Source organism: Poecile atricapillus, chromosome 16 (assembly GCF_030490865.1).
Source record: "Poecile atricapillus isolate bPoeAtr1 chromosome 16, bPoeAtr1.hap1, whole genome shotgun sequence".
Lineage (NCBI taxonomy): Eukaryota > Metazoa > Chordata > Aves > Passeriformes > Paridae > Poecile > Poecile atricapillus.
This window is the reverse complement of record NC_081264.1, coordinates 13859170-13877475: the sequence shown is the minus strand read 5'-3', so window position 1 is coordinate 13877475 and position 18306 is coordinate 13859170. Positions and strand designations below refer to the sequence as shown.

Here is an 18306-nt window from a genome sequence, read left to right as displayed (position 1 = left end):
GTACCAAAAGCCATGCCATGTTTAAAAAAGCCTCCAAAATTCAGTGTTTTAATCCAACCCTAAACTGCCTGTAAATCAGCCTGACACAGGTGGGCATGCAATCAAGAGACACAAACAGGGATATGTGAACAAGGACAGGCAGTTGAGCTGAATTACAGATAAGAATCAGTAGAGGAAATCTGGCCAAGAATTAGAGAGGTAGGACAGACCTCAGAAAAAGGAAAAGTGACTGATGAATCATTAACAGAAACACCCCCAGGTAGTGGCTGTGTTATGGTGTCATTGTGAGGGCAGCAGAGGAGGAGAAGGACTGAGCAAGCCACAGCATGCACAGAGATTTTGATTTCTCAGTCTGGAAAATACCGTTACACAATGATGGGCAACACGTGCAAGTTGTGCATCCATTGTGGAAAATAATTTTAGGGGAAAGTAAATAATTTAATTAAATCTAAAGAAAAAAAATATTTTAACTGGCATAGGCATTCTTTTAACTTTCAGAAAGCATCATGTCCTTTTAGCAAGTGGTCTTTTTTATTGATCATCTATCAGCAGTCCTGGGTCACCAGGGGTTTGGCAAATGTGGTGTCCTTCTACAAAAAGGATGAAAAGGAGGATGTGGTGAACTCTAGGCCTGACCTTGGTGGCTGGTTTGGTGGAGTAGATAGATCATGCTGAGCGCATTGCTGATAACAAGGGAACAGCCCAGGAGGAAAGGGGTTCAAGCTAGGCTTTGAGCTCGGGAAGGAAAGGGGGGATGCTGCTTTTTCTCACACCAATATGCTCGCTTACACAACTGGCTCAGGCTAGTAAAGCACCCCCAGCCCTGGGAAAATAGTACATTCACACCATGGCCTGAGGGTTTTCATCTCTTCTGATGGGGCATAACTTGCTCAAGCACACTGATGTGAGAGGAGGCTTTTATGTCTTACAAGGTGGCATAAACCATCCAAGATCCTTGAAGTGCCCTAGACTCATTTCCGGGGCCTTCGATCAGAGGACTGTGCATGATCCACAGTGCTGCAACAATCCACTGTGTTGCACTAGACAGATGCCAGATAGAGAGTCCTCCAAAGGATCTTGGAGGTCTCCCTGGGAGGAGTCTGGGGCTGCTACCCATGACCACAGGGCAGTGTAAGAAGTGGGAGAAATCCTGGGTGGATCCTTGAAGAGAGAGTTCATTCCAAATGTGAAACAGTCACCTGAGGTTGCTTTTCTTGGAGGAGCCTTGAGCTGCTACTAGGTTCTCAGGGGGCTAAAGCAGCTGTGTAAAGCCTTCAGGAGATGCCTGGGAAGAGTCTTGGGTGGGTCCTTGAAGATGAAGGTCCCATAAAAAGAGAAGAATTACCTTGGATACCTTCCCTGGAGAAATCTGGGGCTGCTGTTTGGGAATTCAGGTGCTGAAATAAAAGACAGACTCCAGAAGATGTATGGGAGGTGCCTCGTGTGGAACCTAGAAGATGCAATTTCCAGAAAGAGAAAAATCTTCTTGGGCACCTTCCCTGGAGGAGTCTGGGGCTACTGCCTGGTATATCAAGTGCCTATGTTAGAGATGAAAAGACTGGGAGATTCCAGCAAATACATTTTTGTAATCAGCCCAGCTAAAGTCAGCTGAAAGCAGCCAAATCCAGGCAAATGCAGCTGAGCCCACTCCGGCCGAGCTCAGCTGAGCTGCTCCGCTCAAGTTGGTCGAGCAGCGCCCCCTGCAGACGGGGCAGCTCCTGCAGCCATCGGCACTGAGACCCCGGCCCCGCTGAGGGCCCCGGGAACCAGAGGGGAGTGACTGTGGGGGAAGCAGGCATCAGCTGCAGCAGGAGCACGGTGGTGTCACCCTGGGACAGCCTCCTGTGTGAGCCAGGTGATGGGAGGGGACAGAGGAGCAGAGTGTCCTGCAGAGCATCCCCCTGTCTGCCTCACACGGGGAGTGAGAGAACCCATCCCAGTAGAACCACAGTGCTGCTCCATCCTGCCTCCATGTCTGCTGAGCCCAGAGCCCTTCCCTCTTTTTGGGATCCTCCAAGGACTCCAAAGTTATTCCTTGGCCCTCAGTCAGCACTTTCCATAGAATCATGGAATATCCCAAGTTGGAAGGAACACACAAGACTCATCAAGTCCTACTTCTGGCCCTGTCCAAACAGCCCAACAATCCCACCCTGTGCAACTCTGAGTGTTGTCCAAATGCTCCTGGAGCTCTGGCAGCCATGAGGCTGTGCCCATTCCCTGGGGAGCCTGGGCAGTGCCAGCACCCTCTGGGGGAAGAAACATTCCTTGATCTCCAGCCTAACCCTCACCTGGCACAGCTTCGGCTGTTCCCTCAGGTCCTGTCTCTGTTCATGGAGAGATCAGTGCCTGCCCAAGACGAGCTGCAGCTCCCTTGGTGAAGTCTGAATAAACTAAGTGTCCTCAGCTGCCCCATGTATGACTTCACTTCTAGACCCTCCACCATCCTCACAGCCTTCATTGGATGCTCTTTAATAGATTTATAATCTTGTATTGAGATGCCCAAAAGCTCCTGGTGCCATGCCCACAAGGATGCCATGGCAGCAGTGGTTCCATGCCCATTGAGATGCCATGGCTGTGGTGGGCTCATGCCCTTTGGAATACTGTGCCCTCACTTCTGAGAGATCTGCTGCCTCCATGAGGAGCGGCGCACATGGAAGAGTATGATATGTCCTACAGCCCACCTGCCACTACTGCCAGCCCCAGGCTGTCAATAAACCCTGCCTAGGGCTGCTCACTGCAGTGAAATGGAGGGACATGGCTGTGTCCCCATCCTCCAGCCCCACACTATCACAGTGGGGACATATACATCCTCCAGCCATGGGCTGCTGGTCCTGCTGCAGGGATGTGTATAGGGTCTCAGGCCCCCCACCTCACTGGACAGACCCACTAAAACCTTAATGAGAGCTGACAAGTGCTTGGGCCAAGCCTGCCCAAGCACATTTGCACAGGGAAGTTACCCCATGCAGTCAGGACCTGCTGGCAGGTGTGGGCAGCACCTGTGGGCACTGCCTGCCTCAAGCTGGCAAGGGCTGGGCTGGGCTGAGGGTGGGATGAAGCCAGTGGTACCACAGCCACCAGTATGCCCCAGGCTATGGGTGGTACCACAGCCACTGGCACCCACAGCCCCTGCTTCCTCCCTCCCTAAAAACTACACCTACTTTCTACCACCCATTTATTTACAGAAACTGAAAATTAAACCACACATTGGGCCAACACAGACCTGTGGAGCCCACCTCCAGCTACTGGATAGCCCCAAGTCCCCCACCAGGCAGCCAGGGGAAAAGACAACCCAGTCCCAAGCATGGCTCTCCCTCCCTTCCCTCACTGCAGGAGGGGTGTGCAGTGTCTCTGTGGTCCATCCCTTGGCCAAGGGGGTCCAGTACTACTCTCCACGGATGTGAGAGCATGGAGTAGGCAGAAAGAGCAGCCCAGCCCTCACTGCTGCAGCTAGAGGTTGGTGTGCAGCAGCCACTCAATGGTTTCCAGCAGGTAGGCCATGCCATAGTGCTGGGCGATGTTCTGGAAGACACTGACATGGTCCATGAAGGCCTGGGGAGAAAAGAACAGGGGGGGAAGAAGGCTGCCCAGGAACCTAGGCAGCCATGGGCTCTGATGGAGTGGCTGGGCAGGGCTTCCCAGAGGACAGTTTAGCAGGTGCCAGGGCATGTGTAGTTAGAGCAGAGGAGACACAGGGCCCCTCACTGAGCTGCTGGGCTGGGGCTGGACTGGGCAGGTGTTGAAGTACCTGGGAGGAGATGGTGAGGGTGAAGTCTCCAGCACAGCTGCAGTACACAGGCATGTGTGTCTCCTTCACACCATGACACTTTTTGCACACCTGGAGGCCAAGGAGGTTTAGGTGGGTCAGAAGATGAGGCCAAGCTCCTCTGCCAGTGGCAAAGTGAATGTGTCCAGGCTCAGACAACTGCAGGAATGGGCAGAGCTGGGGACCTCTGTGCTTACCAGGTCCTGAAGCACGAAAGCCATCAGCTTCTTCTGCAGGGCTTCCACCAGCGCTGTCTCGATGGCATCAGTATCGTACTGCACATGGCAATTGGGGCAGAGCCAGCCAGGCAGCACCAGCCTGTCCTAGGAGCAAAGAGAAGGAGGTGAGCACCACAAGTCTCATGCACTGGGAACTGTAGAACTTGTTTCTGGAGAGGACAGAACATAAGCCAAAGCTCAAGCACACTCAGATCCATCTGAAAAATTTGCTTTAGGTGAGGATGATCACGGGCAGCACACAGAGCTGCAAAACAAAGGGAAGATAAAGAGATAAAGTAGGTAAGATGATCAGCTGGCCTCCAGCACTGCTGTACTGGGACCTCTATTATCCCTAGGAGAGAGGCTGCACCTGGGAAAGGGCAGGGTCCTTGCACAGGTCCAGATCCCTGCAGAAGTTGCAGTTCCTGCAGATGACTTCAGGAAGCACATAGGAGCGGCAAGGGTCCCGAAACTGGGCAGCTTCTGAGAACTCGCCCACTTCAATAAGGCGCAGCAGGTCCCGGCGTAGTTTGTTCACCTGGTTGGTTATGTTGGCATCCAGGGAGAGGACCTGCAAGGATAAAAGCCAGGTGAGCCTAACAGCAGAAACTGTTCTCAGCAGGACAGCTCAGATCCTTGTGACCCTTATATGGATTCAGGGAACAGTAAATTAGTTGTAGATCCCTCCTGGGAAAAGCTGCAGCAATGGACAAGGACCAGAATTTCAGTTCAGACCCAATCCTTCAGCCAAGGGGCCTGGCCCACCCCCACTGACCTTGCAAACGTATTTGATGAACTCCAGAGCTGGGTTGTTGAGTGGGAGGTAGGAACCAGGCAGGACTGGGAACATGTCTGAGGGCTCTGTGGCATTCTGGGAACCAGCCATCTTCTTCTGGATCTTCTGGGTGACAGTGAAGAAGCTTTGAGTGAGCTCATTGGCCACGTAATCTTGTGAGAAGGTGATCATGCCTAGAGGGGTGAAGCAGAGAGTGAACTGTTGATAGCACATCAGGTAAACAAGGTGGGTGGCTCTCTGCCTGCAGCAGAGCTGCCCTGGGGGTTGACACTCACCAGACATGGCCCTCAGGTCCCCCAGAGTCTCCTGGGACACCTGGCTGGTGCTCCTCCTCTTGATGGGGGTACTCCCAGGGGTGTTACACCGCAGTTCCTCCTTCATGTTGTGGTACACAGCTACGATGTACGCTGGGAAGACATAGGCAAGGCTCCAGCTCCTACTCAGAGCTGGCACTGGGAGGGTACAATGACTTCAGCATCTTCCTGTACTGCTCACCTGATATGATCATCAAGAAGTAACTCTGGCAGGAGCCAGCCTGGGGCAGGAACTGCGCAATGTTCCAGCTGTTCTCCAGCAGCTCCTCCACATCTAGCTCCCCTTCCTCCTCCTCTTCTTCCCTCGCTTCCTCCTCTTCCTCGCTCTCCTCCTCCAATGCCTGCCTCTTGCTGGTGTCCTTCTGGGGGTCCCAGCAATGCCACAGCAGTCCCTCATGCCCAGCCAACACCTCCCTACTCTGCTCCCAAGGGACAGGGTACTTCCCATCTCTTACCTCTCCATAGTGGATGCGAGAATCCACTTTTCCCTTGATACCTCCATAATTTGCTGGGTCCATCCAGAGCAAAAACTCCCAGCAGCGGGAGAATGAGATGGTCAAAGAATGGAAGATCTCCTTGGAATGGATGCTGGAGGGAAGAAACTGCAGTCAGTCCCTGTGTCAGCATCATCTCTTTTCCATGGGACACTGTGGGGAGGTGGTGCTGGCCAGGAGAGAGGGGTGTCCCCTTTCCCACTGGACCCCTGCCAGGGATCCCAGGGGAAGTCATGCCCAAGGACACATGGTTCTCTATTCTTGTATCAAGGTGCCTATACCACAGCTGCGATGTGGACAGCCAGCCAGGGAACAAACTGCTGAGCATCTCAGGCTCTCCTGGAGATCTCTTCACAATTGAGTCCTATGAGTATTCTTGGAATACTGCCTATAGAGGACAGCCAGGTACAGATCAGAACTCCAGGCATGACAGCAAGAGAACTGGGAAGCCTTGTCCCTTCAGTAGCTTTGCCAAAAAAAGTAATAAATTCAGTTCTGAGGTGCATCAGAAGGCAAAAAGTCAGCATCCTCCTCCCTGGCCTTGAGCCCTACCCCAGCCCCACCACCCAGGAGCCTCATCTCCAGGTGCACCCCACCTGTTGATGATGTACTCCATGTAGCTGATGGCATCCTCAATGCGCCGCTTCTTGGTGCACAGGATGATGCGGTTGAAGTTGGCATAGACCACAGAGGAGCCCAGACGCTTGAACTCGGCCACCAGCCTGCAGCAGGGCACAGGGTGGGGTCAGTGGATGGGAAAAGCAATGCCCAAGGGGAAAATGTGACCCAAAGAGGATGTGTTGATCCATCAGCCTGCAGTCAACATGCAGCAACACTGGGCAAGGGAAGTCACACAAAGAGGATGGATGGGAGGTCCATCCTACTGCCCACCTTTCTAGAGGATCACTGTGGATGCCAGCACCCTGGTCACTAACATCACACCTCTCCATTCCCCCATCCACCAGCCTGGCACACTTCAGACCTCACTTACTGCAGGAAAAGCTTCTTCATCATGTTGTGGAGCGTGCGGTGCAGTGCCGGGTCATAGAGCAGGGAGGAAGGAGAGTGAAGCCAGCGGTAAAAGTGAATGACCTGGTTGTCTGCATAGACGTTGTGGTACTGTGTAATCTCCTTCACCCAGCTCACCACCATGCTCTTCAGAATCCTGCCAGGAAGCAGAGACCAGCATCACCCCACCTGACACCAGCAACCCTTTCCCCCTCCCTTATGGACACATTAGAGGATTTAGAGTAGGAACTCCCTTGTTCAGCCCTCAGCACATGAGCCACAAGGTAAATATGTGCCTGTATAACCTGGTGGAGCATGAACAAAGGAGAAAGCAATATCCCCACACATCTGCTGACTGAGGCACCAGGCAGCTCTGATGATCTTCCAGTGTGTTGGAGAAGATGCTTGCCATGCACTTGAGGCCTGGATTTATACTTAGAGCACTCTACAAGCCCTACTGCTGGGGAAAGGCTAAAGCCAAGAGGGAATGAAGCAGGACCCTGAGGGTACCTGCCAGGATGGCGACCACCCACTCTACCTCCTGCTGTTTCTCAAGCCACACCTGAAAGTGTTGGAGCAGAGGGCAGTCTCATCATAGCTGGCTGGGATGTTGGCAGCTTGGTTCCCTGTCACCATGTCCTCCAAGGATGCCTGCTGAATCACATCGAAGCTAATGCTCATGCTGGAGCCTCCTTCCATGTCATTCACGTGGTGGGACTGCAACACTGTGTTCACAGCCAGGCTCTGGATGTCCAGCTCCAGACACACTAAGAGCAGATACAACTGTCAGCAGAGATGCAGGGAAAGGACCAGGAACACCCTCCCTGCTGCTGCCAGAAGTGCTTTTCACAGGTACAAGGTGATCTGTAGGTGGTGCTGCACTCAAGAGAGCAAATTCTTTCATAAGCATGACTGGACGTTCAGAAGTGCTTTTCATGAAGGGAGTCTTTCAGGACAAGGCTTGGACCTACTGACCCTTTGGGGACCACCAGTTTTCCTGGAAGCTGCAACAGTGGACCTCAGAAGAACTCATTACACTCAAGCTGCCTAAGAGACACCTGTCCCAGTGGCACCAGTGATGACCAAGTGAGTTGTCCTTGGGCAACATTGCAGGTAGTCTGCCAAGTGCTACTGTCCTTGGTCACTGGTAAAGAATCCCTATTTTGATGCTCACACATGTTACAGGTGAACCTTCCCTGCTCCAGGACACGCCCCTAACATCCACCTTGCCCACATCAATGAAACCCAAAAGCTGCTAGTTGCAACTGTCACCACAGAGACTCTTGGGGGACTGCATCCACCCCTCTTGCAGGACTCACAGAGCAGGATACAGCTCTGCCCCATTCAGTGCTACCACCCTCCTCCCTCTTCACCTGTGGAGTAGCAGCCAGGATTGTTGATCTCAACTGAGGCCCTCTCATCAAACTCCATGACCAGGCGGTTGTCATCGGCCTCCTTCCCCCCCAGGTCAGGTCGGGCTGTAGGGGACAGCCACAACAGGTGGTTGTGACGACGAAGGTGGCGTGAGAAGAATAGGTCAGAGCCAAAGGTGGAGATGTCATCAGGGAGGTTCCCAATGGGGATGTGGTAGTACCTGAGGCACAGAGACATCAGTGGTCATTGGTGTGAGCATGGGTGCAGGGAAAACAGGGACCCTGACCATACCCTCAAGGGATGAGGCAGCTCTTGTGGTCCCACTGAGGGCATGGCAGCCTCAGGGGTCATGGCCACCCTGGGTACCTGCTCATCTCAAAAGCCTGGGAGAGGCAGGTGTCCAGGTTGAGGTAGTGGCGAATCATGCGGCGGGCAGCATGGCGCTGCCAGTCCAGGACTGAGTAACTGATGTCATCTACCAGCCGGATGGGGACCAAGGGGAACTCCTCAATGATGGGGATCCCACTTGCCAGCTGTTTCAGGTCCCAGTTGGACTGCACAGCCAGCAACGTGGGGCCCCGGCGCTCGTCCTGCACCAAGGAGAAAGGCACATATCCTGGTCCACCTCTCACCTGCTCAGCCGGAAGCTGGTGGTGTCAGGTGCCTCATGCCCACAACAGGTCCCCACAGTCCTGGGACAGCACACCCCAGCATTCCCGAAGCACCCACCCACCTCCAACACCACCAACTCTCCAGCTGAGTGTAGGGACGAAGCAAGATCCTGAGGTGGCCTTGCCACCTTTCACTGCCCCAGGTAAGCCCCCGACAAGCAAAACAAGCATCCACTTCTTGATCTTGGGTCCAGCAGTTATGTGCAGTGTTCTTGGAACTAGTGCACCAGTGCCTTCCACAGCATCCTTCCCTTAGTCCCCATAGTCTTACTGAAACCTTCCCCCCAGCTCATCTCACCTTGTAGCCCAAGAGCAGCCGCTGGACCCCTTTGTAGATGGCCTTAGGGTCAGTCTCAGCACGCACCTCAAAGGTGTGTTTGTCCAGAGGCAACAGCTCCTTGCCCACCTTCTCTAGCAGAGCCTCGCGCTCCACCGAGAACAAGGTGGTGAGGTTTGGCATCTGGTTGCTGCGTACCTGGGTGCAAGAGGGACCACATCAGAGCAGGGAGATAGCAACCCTAGGATGTGCAGTGCCAGGGGCCCTGCCAAAACATGGCAGGGATGTGTGATGTATGGAGAAACCTCCTGCTGCCTGGCTCAACCAGGGAATGGTCCAGGGTGGAAGGGACCTTTAAAGGTTGTCTAGTCCAACCCCCTGCCATGGACAGGGACAATACATAATCTCAGAATTGCTTAGGTTGGAAAATATCTTTATGATCAAGTCTAGCTGTTCACCCAACACTCCCAAGGCCATCACTAAACCATGTCTCCAAATGCCACATCACATCTTTTAAATCCCTCCAGGTATGGTGACTTCACCACTGTCCTAGGCAGCTGTGTCAGGGCTTGACAACCCTCTTGGTGAAGTTTTTCTGAATATTCATCCTAAACCTCCCCTAGTGCTACCTGAGGTCATCTAGACCACATTGCTCCAGACCCCATCCAACCTGGCCTAGAACACTTCTGGGGATGGGGCAGCCACAGCTTTGCCAGCAAATCTGTGCCAGGGCCTCACCACCCTCACAGGGAACAATTTCCTCCCCATATCCCACCTAACCCTGCCCCCTGGCAGTGGGAAGCCTTTCCCCCTTGTTCTGTCACTCCATCCCTTGTCCAAAGGTCCTTTCCAGCTCTCTTTAGGCACTGGAAGGAGCTCTAAGGTCTCCCTAGAGCCTTCTCTTCTCCAGGCTGAACACCTCCAGCTCTCCCAGCCTGTCTCCAAAGCAGAAGTGCTCCAGCCTTCATCAGAGCATCTCTGTGGCCTCCTCTGAATTTGCTTTAGTAACTCCACGTCCTTCCTATCTTGCAAACCCCAGGGCTGGAGGCAGCTTTCCATGTGGGCTCTCACTCAAGCAAGGCAGAGGGGCAGAATCCCTCCCTTCCCCTGCTGCCCACACTGTGGAGATCAGTCCAGGACATGAGGGGTTTCTGGGCTGTCAGGGCACACGGCAAGGGCATGTCCAGCCATCAGCACCCCCAATTTCTCACTCTCCACAGCCCTCCTTACCTTGTCCAGCACGAAGACAGCAGCCTTGCGCTGTGAGGGGATGAAGAGGCCCAGGAGTGCCTTGCTGCCCTTGGAGCTGTGGTACAGGTAGATGTGGCGAATGCTTCCTGAGGACACAGAGCACAGAGCATCAGTAGTGCCCACAGGTGCCAGGTGCCTCAGGAATCCCTCTTCCAGGATGCCTTACCTGGCTCCAGGTAAGTGAACTGGGCCAGTGAGCACATCTCCAGGTGCTCAATGTTGAAGGTTTCAGCCTCTCGCCCTGCCAGGTGCCGAACAAGCTGCCTGCTGACCATGCACACGCAGCCCAGGTGGATCAGGGCACGGAAGAGCAGTGGCACCTGGAATGGTGGGAAGAGATGTGATGGAACAACTGCTACTAAGCTCTTCTTGGGGGTTGCAGACCTAGAATAACCTACATTAAAACCCACAGTTGGCACATATCTGAGGTACCTTGGCATGAATTTGGTATTATCAGCCTTGCTAAGGTATAGAATAGGTATCTCAAAATCCACATCTTCCTACCCAGATCCTACCATCAATGTATTTTGGAGGATGTGTGGAGCAATACACACAATCTTGCAAGCAAGCAAGAAGCAAAGCAATCTTGCTGCTCTGCAACTTGTGGTTTGTCACTATGAGGCAGGGGTTCCATTTGAACCTCCAGATAATTGGCATGGTAGGAGATTCACCACAGATCCATCCTGTTTTATTAACCCTGTAGCTGTCAAACCCACTGCTGCAGGAGACTCCTGAATGGCTTGCTGAGGAACCTGGTCCCAAACTAGTGAGAAGCAATAAACAATTCTTGCCTGACTGCTCTTCCCTTGTGCTTTAGTTGTAGAGGCCCCTCACATCTCTTCAGCAAGATAAAGCCTTCCCATCTAAATTCCATCCCTGAGGGCAAACTTTCCCTCTCTTGCATCTTTCTGTTACTCATTTTTCTATTATTCATCCTTCTGCTACTGCATTTTTTGGGATCATGACCAGAACTGCACTGCAGATGTTTAAAGATCAAGATGGATCTTTCTTTGCTCAGGTCAGTGTCCAACTGGGTTAATTGTGTCTCTGAAGATGGGAACTCCACAACCCCTTGGACAACCTGCTTAACAATATTTGCAGAAGTTTTTTCTGATATTTACACAGAATTTCCATGTTTTAGGTTGTGTCCACTGCCTCCCTTTCCTGGGCACCAGAGCAGAGCCTGGCTCCTCTTCTCCACTCTTCCCATCAAGCAGGTCCCCTGAGCTCTTCTGGGCTGCACAGTCCAACTCATTCAACCTCCCCATAGATGACAGATGCTGCTACCCCATGACTATTAAAATTCCTTCATATCTTTGAAACTTCTCCATGCCCTTTGTTTTACTTCAGCTGCTCATTTTAATTTCACCTTAACTTCTTGATTTTTCCTGTTACCACTTATTAAACACTACTAGAGTGGAGGGGACTCAGGTTTTCCTAGAGGAAGGTCTGTAGATATAAAGAATTTAGGTACATGCCAGTCACTCTGGACAAGTAATCTGAAGTAAGTTTTGGGTGCTGCTTACTAAACCTCAGTACAGTTTGGTAGGCACCATTTTCAACTGCTGATGGCATATATGGTTCAACCTTTTACATCACCACAGGATTTCATAGCCTCCACATAATCATTAAGAGTTGCGCCTTGCCTTGAGAGACCTTTCTTCAAATTTTTCAAAAGCAGAAACTTAAGGCAAATACAAGTTTTCTTTAACTCTGTCCCACTGGAATGCTTCACAGGTTATACCAGTAACTTCAGTAACAAAAGTCTTCTAACTCTGTGATAAACTTTTTGCCCTTGCAGCCTCCTGCCCCTCAGAAAGCATTTCATAGCCAGTGGTACCTCTGCTCACAGCAAAGCTTGTCCTGCTCAGGACTTTTCATCCATAATAATCCTACAGTGCATTTCAATATCAAATTCACCTGCCTTTATTCTTTCTTTAACTCCACTCTTTCAATGGTGTGATCTATTCTGCCACATACATACAGGCGAGGTCTTTTCTCTACAATATCTTCTTTGTTAAATTCCTGTCATCAGGTTTTGATCTGCTGGACAAATGAGTATCCTCACTGGAAGCAAGCATCCCACCTACATTTTCAGAAAGGTTCCCACTTTCATTTTCAACATTGGCAAAATGAATTTTAGCCTCATTGCTTTCTATAGAATTTCATTTAGGTTGTTCTTGCTCTTGCTGAACCTTCAAGTTATATACTATTTTTTTCTAAAGCTTTTACAACCTTGCTTTAGAGGACATGGCACTCAAGACACTCAGACCTATGTATCACTCTACATAGGTCGGGTTTTCCCCCAGCTTTACTCCAAATGCCCCTTCTCTTTCCTGGTTCCAATACCAGCAGGCTGGCTCTGGATTAGTTTAGAAGAAGCCATCCATTTCTTTCCCCAAAGTTTTCTAACTCCAAATAAACTGAAGCCCCTTCCCTGACACACTGTAACCCATGTGCTGATACTAAGCATTTATGTCCATATGAGCATAACTCCCAGTTTCCTGGACAATGTTGAGGGTCTTGGATTTTTGGTGTCTCACCACTGGAATTTAGACTAAAAAGCTACTGCTCAGCAACCCTTAAAGATGAGCACCTGGAGGAGTTACCTGTGTCTCATACACTCCCTCGATGTCTGGAGCAGAGAGGTCTGCGTTGATTTCATTGATGTGCTCTTGGTACATGTCTTCAGGAACAGAGTATTCATACAAGTTGTAAACTAAGTTTGAGCGGGGCAGGATCCTGTTTACCTGGCAAGGTAAGGGACAAGATTATTGGGACACATCCCACCACATGGCAGCACTGCCAGGAGCGAGGCTCTGAGCCAGGCCAGCTTCTGGTGCTCTCTCCTAAGGAAATCAGTAGGTTATGGTCATGCATGTTACGAATTCCTGAAACAGAGAACTTGATTTCCAGGCAAGCTGGGATTAGCAGAGGACTAGGGCCTGGATGAGAGATATCCATGGGGTAGGAGAATGAGGTGTTGCATGGCAGATGCTGGTAACTCCTGCTTACAGGGGAGGTGAAGTGCCTTATCTCAGTGCAAGCAGCTGTTTCCCCTTCCAGAAGGGGCAGGTGCTCACCTTCCTGTAGGCTGCTCCCTCCTCAGGCTTTGGGACACGCTGGTTGACATAGAAAACACGGGGGATGCTCAGCTTGATGCAGTGCAGGTCACTTCCTATCACTGCCCACAGCCGGAAGAGCCCAGGCTGGCTGGTCTCAGCGATCTGTAGGACACAAGGCACAAGGGCAGCATTAGCAGGAGATCCAACATGCCATCAGTGCTTACATCTACACTGCAGAGCGCACTGGGGATCTACATGGTCAGCTGGTGGCTAAAAACAAAGCAGGGAGCTTAGAGAATCATCACTTTCATTGCTGGAGTCTCTGTGTCCTGCTACTGTTCCAGAGTACCATGAAGAAAACTCTGCCATAGGCTGGCCAACCAACTGCAGGGAATGTCATTCAAATAATTCTGAAGTCCTGGACCTACAGCTCTGAGACTTTTCTGGAGGATGAAGTGGGTGATAGGGGCTGGGTTTAGGTGGCTACATGTAACAAAAGTTTGTAAAAACACCTCTGGATGTTTGGATCAAACTTGGATGACACCACCCCACCTCTTTACTTGTACACTATCTGCTTCTAGGCACCACTGGAACCCTGTGTCCAGTGCTGGGCTCCTCAACACAGGACATGGACATACTGAATTGAATGAAGGTCCACAAGGAGGAAGAAGGGATTGAAGCATCTTTCATATTAGGAAAGGCTGGTAGAACTGGGACTGTTCATCCCAGAGCAGATAAAGCTCAGAGGGATCTCCTCCACAGGTATATACTCCAAGGGAAGTGTAGAGAGGACAGAACCTGGCTCTTCCCAGTGATGCCCTGCTGGAATCCAAAATAAAAGCCTCTCTGAGCTCCTCAGAGAGAGAGAAAAGAATTAAAATATATAGAACCATAGATATAAAGTAAAAGTGTAAGTTTTAGTTTTAAGTAGGTAAAAATATAGCTTAAGTGCCCTAAGAGTCTGTGTTAGCTAGTGAAAAACCTTATTACCCAGTTTGAAGTTCAGTGACAATACCCCTCACAGATTCAACTTAGCCCTAGACATAATGAAGGTATAGTTTGCATTCTTGGATAAGGACAGGATTAGTCACGTGGACAGATGGTACCCTATACATGGGATTCAGGTGGCAGGAGCATTGCTTTCGCATGTTGGAGTTGAGTTTGGATTGGTGTAGAAAGTATTGTTTCAGAAGCGTGTTTTTAGCTGATCGGATGATTTATGAATCTAATCCCCTCTACTGGGGACCGGAAAAACACATCCAAAGAACAGCAGCACCATCACCATCACCAGCTGCTTTTGCAGCCCAGGACAACAGAACTCCACGCCGAGAAGCTGCTACTCAAAACATCAGGACATTATACCAGACAGCTGCTGCTCAGAACTCAGGACTTTATGCCAAAGCTTTAGTAAGGACTGTAACTTTCTAAACTCTTTGCCTTTGGGACTGATGCTTTTATACAATAAATACCTTTCTAGCAACCATCAACTGCTTGTGTCTTTTTGAGACATGGAAATATTCCTGGAATCCCCGTTGAAGCATCGACAGTGTCCAGTGGCAGGACCAGACATCACAGGCACAAAATAGAATACAGGAGGATCCCTCTGCATGTCAGAAACTTTTTCCCTGCAAAGGTGAACCTGGTCCAGGTTGCCTGCAGAAGGTGAACGCTCTCCATCCTTGGAGATATTCCAGGATGTGGTCCTGGGACCCCAGCTCTGGGTGGCCCCGACTGAACAGGATATGGGACCAGAGCCTCAGCTGATGTTTCTGCAATTCTGTGACTGTCCAGTGCTGCCCACGGGCTGAACTACAGCTGCCCCACCAGCAGATCTACCCATGTATCCAAGAGTCACCAAGAATGACTCTGTAGGCACCTGTTTCCATCCAGACATGTGTAAGTCTGAGGCTCAGCAGCCTTTCCTGGGCTCCCCAGGGCTAACACTTACATGGGGTAGGTCAGAGTTCCTGAACTTCACCATTTGACTACAGAGTGTAAATGTGAGGCTGTGTGCCCCAGGCTGCTGTGAGGCAGGTCCCCTCCCCAGTACCTGCACGACCTGCCAGGGCAAGTCCAGGATGCTGCGCGCTGTCCGGCGCAGGTAACTGCTCAGCCCTTTGGAGGGGGCATCACGAACCACTCCACCACCTGCCACCACCCCCCCATCCTCCAGCCGCCTCCTCTTCCGCCGCTCCTGCCGCTGCCGAGCCTGCAGCTCCCACTTCTTCTGGTGGAAGCGCAGCCAGACCAAATGCTCTTCCTAAGTGGGTTGAAACAAGCATAAAATCAGCAAAGGTTTCCCAGCCCCACAACATCACACCATATAGCCTAGCCTTCCAGCCCTCGGTCCCAGATCATGTTCTTGCTCCAGCTGTGAAGCCACCACCCCCCTTTTCTCTATCAGTGGTTGCTTTTCTGTCTCCTGATTATATTTCTCCTTGTATCCCAGAGCCATGTGTGTGCAGTGTTTTGGAAACCCACAGCTTGCTCCTGGAAGCACCCAAGCTGCTTGATTGGATGAGTCCTGGGGCATCCCCTGCACAATCTGCTTTACCTACCTTGGTGGTGCCAAAAGGTGGAGGTGGGCCCAGGATCTCCCGCCAGGACTGGGACAGCTCCAGGTCCTGGGACAGCTGCTGGCTTTCCTCTGCTGCAGGAATACGCTTCCGCTTATTTGTAATGGGAACCAGTGGCTGAGGGATCTTGACAGCCCCAAAATCCTCTATGTCACCCACCTGTGAGCTGGGTGTCCCCTCCACAGGCCGACTGGCAAGAACCTGAGAGAGCAAGGAGAGCAGAAGGATGGGGACTGCAAGAGAATAGCTCCACTGGGACTGCCAGCACCTTCCCCTCACCCTCTTTACCTGTTTTTTGCCTTCTGAAACAAAGAGCTCATTGATTTTTTTCTGTTTGTACACATCATTCTTCTCCAGGAGTTTCTTGTGAAGCCAGTCTGGGTGTCGGACCCGTGGCACTGGGTTCTTTACCTGCAGAGTAGCTCCAAATCACATCCAAGTCCCCCGTACAAATCCTTCCTCCTGTCCACCCCTCCACTGCCCTGTACCTGCTGCAGGGCAGCTGGAATGGTGATGATTTTCTGGATGGTGCTGCCCAATCTCTCAATGTAGTAGTCCCAGTCCAGGATCTGCGAAGAGGCCAGAGCTTGGGCAGTGAAGAAAGACAAGCAGAAGGGTCTCCAGACACAGGACAAAGCATTCCAGTAGGACCCCCACCCCAGCCCCCTGCTTTGTGAGCACAGGAAGCCACTGCCCAGGTTATGTCTCCAAAAGGACAAGCCCCTGTCCCAGATGTGGGGTCATCTGCAGGGATGCCTCACTCACCGCACGGATGTTGAAGTCCTGCAGGGAGGGGCTCTTCAGCCATTTTCGGAGATAGTGCTTGCACACGCTGGGCTCAGCTTGGAAGATGGCAAGGGGGATGGCTCTGGGGGAGGCAGGGAATCAATGTCCTAGCACCCCACAATTTACTCACCCAGCCTGTGGAGATCCTTCAGGCTTCTCCTGAACTCTTGTGAGGCCACTGGGCTGTACGGTGTTACCCACTGCCCTGCTCAAGGCCTGTGCCAGATTCAGGTGATCACCTGGCCATGTATTCCAGCTCCCTCCCATCCTGCTACCTGCCCATCCCTTCTTGGTTTTTCCCACACTGCCAGAAGCACTGGCCCCTCCAGGTGGGGTTACCTCTCAGTGACTGGAGACCCTTCTGGTTTCTTGGAAATGATGAAGCGACAGCTCAGCCCTGCGTCCTTCACCATCTGGTCCCCCAAAAACTCTGCCAGGCGCTTAGCAGTGCTGATGGAGGTGGACTTCTGCTCCCCATAGTCCTCCAGTTTGCGTGACATGGATCGGTTCTCTGAGATGAGCTCAAACAGCTCTGAATCAGGCATGTTGGCAGCCTGAAAGATAGGGAAAAGCCCAAAGTTAGCAAGAACTAGTGATCAAACTTTCCTGTTGTCAGGAACAGAGAGCACCACAAACAGCTGATGTCTCTTTACAGGGAGCCTGGGAACTGCTTCCTGGCACATCTGCCAGTGGGATCTATAGAAAAGAGGGTGCGTGGGTTTCAGGCTGGCACCACTTTGTGCCATGGCTGGGCCGGGGCAGCACAGCTTTGTGTTGTGCATGCAAAGTTAGGCGCACCAAGAATCTGTCGTAAAACAGCATCACAAAACAAAGGACTGTACAGGACCAGAACTAAACATGTTTTGTCTCAAACATTCTGAGTATTGCTACAGGACAGGTGTGACTGGAGGGTCCCATGGAGGTGTGACAGTGCTTTGCCACTGAGCCGAATCCCTGCCATGCCCTAAGACTCATGCTCAGTCCTTTCTCTAACACACATCCAGGAGGGCTAGCTGTGCATGAAAGGAAGCAAATAGATTTTCCCCCCCCCTTTTCTTTTCCTCCTCTCTTTCTCTTCCACTTTTTTTGTCTCATTGTTTGCACCAGCTCTGAACCATCCGTGTAGTATGATCAAAGCAAGATCAACACAGACCTAAGGACTGGTGATATTCTTTGTTTTCTTCCCTTGCTTTGCCTAAGCAAAGAAGGGCTGTCATATTCTACTTCATACTTTGTATTGAACCCTGTTGCGGGAGTGGAGAGCTTGTGTAAAGGTGTGTTGTGGCTTGTTTGCCAGGACTTTTGAGTACTGGTGTTGTGGCTCATGTGCCAGCACCTTTGTGTGACGGTGCATTGCAGCTTGTTAGCAAGTACCTTTGAATATTGGTGGTCTACTGTGACTTGTGAGACAGTGCCTTTTGAGGTGCATGTGGTGGGAGCTGAGAACTTACTGAAGTGTTCTGTACAAAATTAAGGGCTCTTCCACTCTTGTGGAAGTCTCTTGTAAGAATTCGCTTGTTGACTAACACCTTTTGAGTTTAAGCAGTGGGCTGGTTGCTGGAATTACAGTGACTGTACAATAAAACATAAAAATTCCTGACACGTGACCGGTGTCTTTGTTCAATCATGAGAATTTATAAAGAACATCATGCCCCATGACCAGTAGGTCATGTCAAGGACCCAGTTGGACTCTCGTTCCCTTCCACCCCCTTG

General features: G+C 51.3%; 1 protein-coding gene across 1 annotated transcript in view; it reads right to left on the bottom strand.

Annotated features, from left to right (window-relative positions):
- Nucleotides 1–3171: 3171 nt before the first annotated feature.
- The window catches only part of POLE (DNA polymerase epsilon, catalytic subunit), a 33515-nt gene continuing 18380 nt past the window's right edge, over nucleotides 3172–18306 (bottom strand). The window contains exons 25-48 of the mRNA XM_058851726.1: nucleotides 16933–17147; nucleotides 16573–16675; nucleotides 16296–16376; nucleotides 16096–16218; nucleotides 15790–16008; nucleotides 15282–15491; nucleotides 13250–13393; nucleotides 12776–12916; nucleotides 10333–10486; nucleotides 10146–10252; nucleotides 8937–9113; nucleotides 8334–8557; nucleotides 7967–8187; nucleotides 7156–7360; nucleotides 6577–6750; nucleotides 6182–6307; nucleotides 5547–5679; nucleotides 5273–5453; nucleotides 5053–5184; nucleotides 4757–4950; nucleotides 4352–4552; nucleotides 3961–4086; nucleotides 3746–3835; nucleotides 3172–3549 (exon numbers count right to left, since the gene is read on the bottom strand). Of these exons, the coding sequence (XP_058707709.1) occupies nucleotides 3448–3549; nucleotides 3746–3835; nucleotides 3961–4086; nucleotides 4352–4552; nucleotides 4757–4950; nucleotides 5053–5184; nucleotides 5273–5453; nucleotides 5547–5679; nucleotides 6182–6307; nucleotides 6577–6750; nucleotides 7156–7360; nucleotides 7967–8187; nucleotides 8334–8557; nucleotides 8937–9113; nucleotides 10146–10252; nucleotides 10333–10486; nucleotides 12776–12916; nucleotides 13250–13393; nucleotides 15282–15491; nucleotides 15790–16008; nucleotides 16096–16218; nucleotides 16296–16376; nucleotides 16573–16675; nucleotides 16933–17147 (3783 nt within the window). The 3' untranslated portion in view covers nucleotides 3172–3447. The remainder of the gene's footprint in view (nucleotides 3550–3745; nucleotides 3836–3960; nucleotides 4087–4351; nucleotides 4553–4756; nucleotides 4951–5052; nucleotides 5185–5272; nucleotides 5454–5546; nucleotides 5680–6181; nucleotides 6308–6576; nucleotides 6751–7155; nucleotides 7361–7966; nucleotides 8188–8333; nucleotides 8558–8936; nucleotides 9114–10145; nucleotides 10253–10332; nucleotides 10487–12775; nucleotides 12917–13249; nucleotides 13394–15281; nucleotides 15492–15789; nucleotides 16009–16095; nucleotides 16219–16295; nucleotides 16377–16572; nucleotides 16676–16932; nucleotides 17148–18306) is intronic.